This window comes from Quercus robur, chromosome 9 (assembly GCF_932294415.1).
Source record: "Quercus robur chromosome 9, dhQueRobu3.1, whole genome shotgun sequence".
NCBI lineage: Eukaryota > Viridiplantae > Streptophyta > Magnoliopsida > Fagales > Fagaceae > Quercus > Quercus robur.
Window position 1 is genome coordinate 8313880 of NC_065542.1, and position 4334 is coordinate 8318213.

Sequence of the window (4334 nt, forward strand, 5' to 3'; positions counted from 1 at the left end):
AACATAATATCCTTTTGTGTGAGATGTCTGTTTTACATGTTTGTCAGAGAGAGGTGTGAATGAGATCATCCCTTTCATGTGACTACTTGTACTTCAAAACTGGGTGAGCTAGTCATATACTGAGACAAAATCACAAGGTCCACAACATTGATTTTACTACAGTGTATACACGGTCAGAGATGGGGATTATCAAACATTATTAGTTTTACTTTTTCCTGCAAAAATTTTTAATCCATTACGAATTTTACTTGAGGAATAAAAAAATATGAGGATGGATTGGATTACAGGCAGAAAGCCCAACATCCATGATATTTTACTGTAATCTAATTATCAGGTAAAAAATAATCTGCATCTTTTGTAAGCAAGAGAGCAGTAAAAACAATTTCAGAGCTGTGATTAATAATTGATGTGCGCGTGGGCCAAAGAGAGAGAGAGAGAGAGAGAGAGAGAGAGAGAGGTGTTGACAAAGGTCAAAGATAGATATTTTTAGTTTTTACTGACAAAAGAAGAAGCCACACACATGCCAGCTCCAATGGTTTACTCGGTAGAACCATGAGCTGGATTGTGATCTCTGACTTAGGGGTTACTGAGAGAGTAACAAAAGAACACCACAAAAAGCTGTAAAATTTAGATAACAATCCATGGTCAACAGTCAGTCAACACAACTAACCACAACTCCAAAGCAGATATTCTTTCATTAGACCTTACAGTTGCAGAGAATTTTAGAATATCCCCAAAAAGCTATTCCCAGTCCAAAATGCACAACTAAAAAATTATGCAAAACTAAGATGATCATAATGAAAGGAACCTATCACAAACTGAAAGAACAAATTAACTCTATAATTCATCATGTCGATTCAAGAAGATCATGGTCCTAATTCACTCTAATTCAACCAGAGCAAAGCCATTTCAGGATTGACAGCTGAACTCACAATGGTTGAGCTGCTGCTGTTACCACTACTATCAGATAATGAAGGAAGTGTTCTCTGAAGAACCCCAGATGGCGATGAGACCATAGTCACCGGAGAACTACCCAAATCACCATTTCCTGCAATTGGAGACGAGGAATTCGATGCTGCCCCAGCTATGCTTGGCCTTAGAACCTCAGCTAATGGTCCACCTGGTGTGGAAGCAACTGAGGAAGCAGGGGTGAGCCAGTTTGTGAGATGAGATTTGGTACCATTGTCATTGCTTTGATCCCTTCCAAATAGGCCTAACCCCATTGGGAATTTACCCATTTCTTCACCAATGGAGTTACCACCACCCACTGATAGAGTGAGTGAAGACGGTGAGAGCCTCCCATTTGGTGAGACAGAGCACATGGCGCTAGAGTTGGCTATGTTTTCCTGTGTTATTGAATTAGACCATGCATCAATGAAACCCCTTGTAGCTCCTGTGTCAGGCTTTTGTGTAGAAACCATATCTGAATTAAATGACAAAGCGCAATCTTTGTTGCGTGAATCTTCATAGTTTCTGAAACATTCATATAAATTCAGATTCAAAGGCCCCTCTGCGTATCTTTGTTTGAAGACAGGAGCATTGGTGTTAGAGAAAGAATTCCCAGAGGTGAATCCCATTTTCGTTTCCATCATAGGGTACCATTGTTGGTCATAGGTAGCCGTGGGAACATGTGCTCCTTTCACCATCCAGTCCAAGCACCTATAAAAATTGAAAACACTAATTACATCAAACACCCAATTCAAATTTGAACATAATATCCCAACTAAATGTCTCATTTTTTAAATAACCAAGAAGATCAAACAAGCCAAGCCTTACACAATCATCATGCTACAACTTGAACTTCTCAATATCTGAGATTCAAAACAACAAAACTTACTAAAGCTTAAATTTTTCTCTTCCCTCTTTTCTTTCCCAACTTTCCCACCAACTAAACCGGAATCATAAAATCAAAAAATGATAAATACTAAGAAGAAACCCCAATTTAAGAACCAAAAAAAAAAAAAAAAATTACCCACCAAGGTTCCTTGTGTGATGCAACAGTGGGCTGATGGTATGGCTGAGCAGGTCCAAGAAACTGAGATGGAAAGCCATTGGTGTTGATCGTGGGGTTAGGATAAGCCACAGTAACAGGGGAAGAAGTAGTAGGAAGAACATGATAATCTTCACGGCGTGTCCTCTTGATTATGTTGTTGTTGTTGTTGCTGCTGCTGTTGTTGTTGATGATGTTTTCAGTTTTGGTATGAATTTCCACAGGCTTTCTTGAACGGGGACGGCCTCTATGTAAGTGACGTTCACAGTACTTGTGATCAGGTGCCACATCTCTAGAGCACCTCCATTTCTTCCCATCTGTTCTCTTGCACCTACCTGGCTCTGGATCTGTACTGTTCGACAGCCTCAGATTAAAACCACTACCGCCCACTGCCCACCAAAACATTAAGCCACAAATTAAAGATTGTAAAATTTCAAAGATATGGTAGAGACTAAAGAGACACAAAGTTAAACTTAAACCTGGGCACATTAACTAGTAGGAAAAAAAAAAAAAAAGAAGAAGCAATCCATCACTAAAAGATTGTAGGAATTAGTGAATTGAAAAACAGAAGGCTCAAACTGTAATACACATATTCAATCACACTGAGGAAAAAATTAAGAAACCCACATCAAAGTACAGAAATATTGAAGTGAAGAGCAGAACTTTGCCCTTGTGTGAGAGAAGTAAATATAATAAACGCACACACATACCAAACAGCAATTAAATTAAACAACCCATCACCAAAAGATAGGTACAAGAGACCCAAAAGAGGAAAAGAAAAGAGGTACTGTATGTGGTGGCGTGTTTGTGTTTGTGTGAGTGTGTGTGCGCGCTTGTCTTGTTGGGGAAGAGAGAGAGAGAAGACCACATCAGATCAGTCAAGAATGGGGCAGTCCATCATGAAAATAAGCAGAGAATGAAGAAGACAAGGGGAAAAAAAAAAAACCAGAGAAGAGAACAAGGGTAATTACAGAGAGAGTGGGAAGCAGCTGGGTCAGAAGTGTTTCTGCAAGTGGGAATGAGTAGCTCAGGAGGAATAGGAGCAGAAGCCATCATGTACTTGTATATCATAGCTTGTCTTTCAAGCTCTCTCCACTGTGCAATTGTAAAAGGAAACCCCAAAGATGCTGCCATCCTCACTGCTACACACACAAAAACACACACATATCTTCAATGCCTGCCTCAGACAAAACCACCTTTACTTTCTCTCTCTCTCTTTAATTAATAAATATCAGCAAGAAGGTAAAAAAAAAAATTGAACTTTGCATTGACTTGAGAAAGGAAAAGCAAAAAAACACAAATATACAAAAACCTGGGGATTTGGAGGCGGTGTGAGGAGTTGTAGCAGTGTCAAAAGGCTGCACAGTTCTTACACCTGCACTACCACGAGTATGTTGTTGTTGGGTAACAGCAACAGCAGAACCAGAACCACCAACAACAACATCGTATGTATCATTACTTATTATAGACCTGTTTTTACATGTGGGACCATCACGACCATCCCCAACCTTTACCTCATATGATGATGATGAAAATGGACGGTGGTGATTTTCATGATGAAACATAATCACCTTGTTAGTAAATGACTCCTCAATATTGCTGCTTTGCAGTTTCACACTACTGCTCTCTCTTTTGGCTTCCTTGTTTACAAAGTCTAAGCTATCCATCCTAATCATAATATTAAAAACCACTTTCCTCAAATAGAAAAACCAAAACTTTCCTTTACTCTCTCACTCACCACACACAACTCTCTTCTCGAGTAGTACTAGACCAACTTTTTTTGAGTTTCTGCAAAAGAGAAAAGCTTTATGCTTATGGGATTTTCTTATGCCTCTCTAACTCTTTAATGCAAATCTGGTACGATTTCTTTTTTGAAGTGGTATTGTGGGGTAGAGTAGATGTGAGATTTTAAGATCAAGTAATGGGTTGCCGCCATCCTCGGCCTTTGTTGTGCCTCCATTCTTCCAACATTCGCACCATACTAGCTAGTAGACAAAGTAGAAAAAAGAAGACTTTATCTCTCTCACTTTCTCTCTCTCTCATCATCATTGTGGTAGCTATCGTTTTATGCATAAAAGTTAAATCCTGTACTAAAAATCTTCCACTTGCCCCATCTTATATAAAATATTATTATATTGGGCACTGATCAATAGTATTATTAGGGCACCCCCACACCCCTTCTTTATAACAGCCACCCCTTTTGCTACCTAGACAGGCTAGAGATCTTTTTTTTGGAAAGGTTTTGGTTTAAGTTTACAATGTAGTTTGTTTACATTTGTTTTGCTTAATAAATTGAGCTTAGTTTTTGCTTAAAGGAAATGCTAACGAATATTTTTATAGTATT

At 38.8% G+C, this 4334-nt stretch overlaps 1 protein-coding gene across 2 annotated transcripts; it reads right to left on the reverse strand.

Moving 5' to 3' along the window:
- Positions 1-666: 666 nt before the first annotated feature.
- Positions 667-3988, reverse strand: LOC126699445 (growth-regulating factor 7). 2 transcript variants are annotated; one of them, XM_050397274.1, is made up of 4 exons: positions 3303-3988; positions 2962-3129; positions 1977-2379; positions 667-1659 (listed from the first exon to the last, which is right to left on the reverse strand). In XM_050397274.1, exons 1-4 carry the CDS (start codon positions 3664-3666, stop codon positions 885-887), a joined length of 1710 nt encoding a protein of 569 aa, XP_050253231.1. In that variant the 5' UTR covers positions 3667-3988; the 3' UTR covers positions 667-884. The 2 variants fall into 2 exon arrangements, with proteins under 2 accessions (XP_050253231.1, XP_050253230.1); XM_050397273.1 differs by having other exon boundaries at positions 2962-3132; positions 3303-3986.
- Between the last annotated feature and the right edge of the window lie 346 nt (positions 3989-4334).

Coding starts and splice junctions, on each gene's coding strand:
- LOC126699445 (XM_050397273.1), bottom strand. CDS start 3,666: ATGATTAGGATGGATAGCTTAGACTTTGTAAACAAGGAAGCCAAAAGA. Junction 3,133..3,302: donor CACCGCCTCCAAATCCCCAG/GTTTTTGTATAT, acceptor TTGTGTGTGTAG/CAGTGAGGATGGCAGCATCT. Junction 2,380..2,961: donor AGCTGCTTCCCACTCTCTCT/GTAATTACCCTT, acceptor TTTGGTGGGCAG/TGGGCGGTAGTGGTTTTAAT.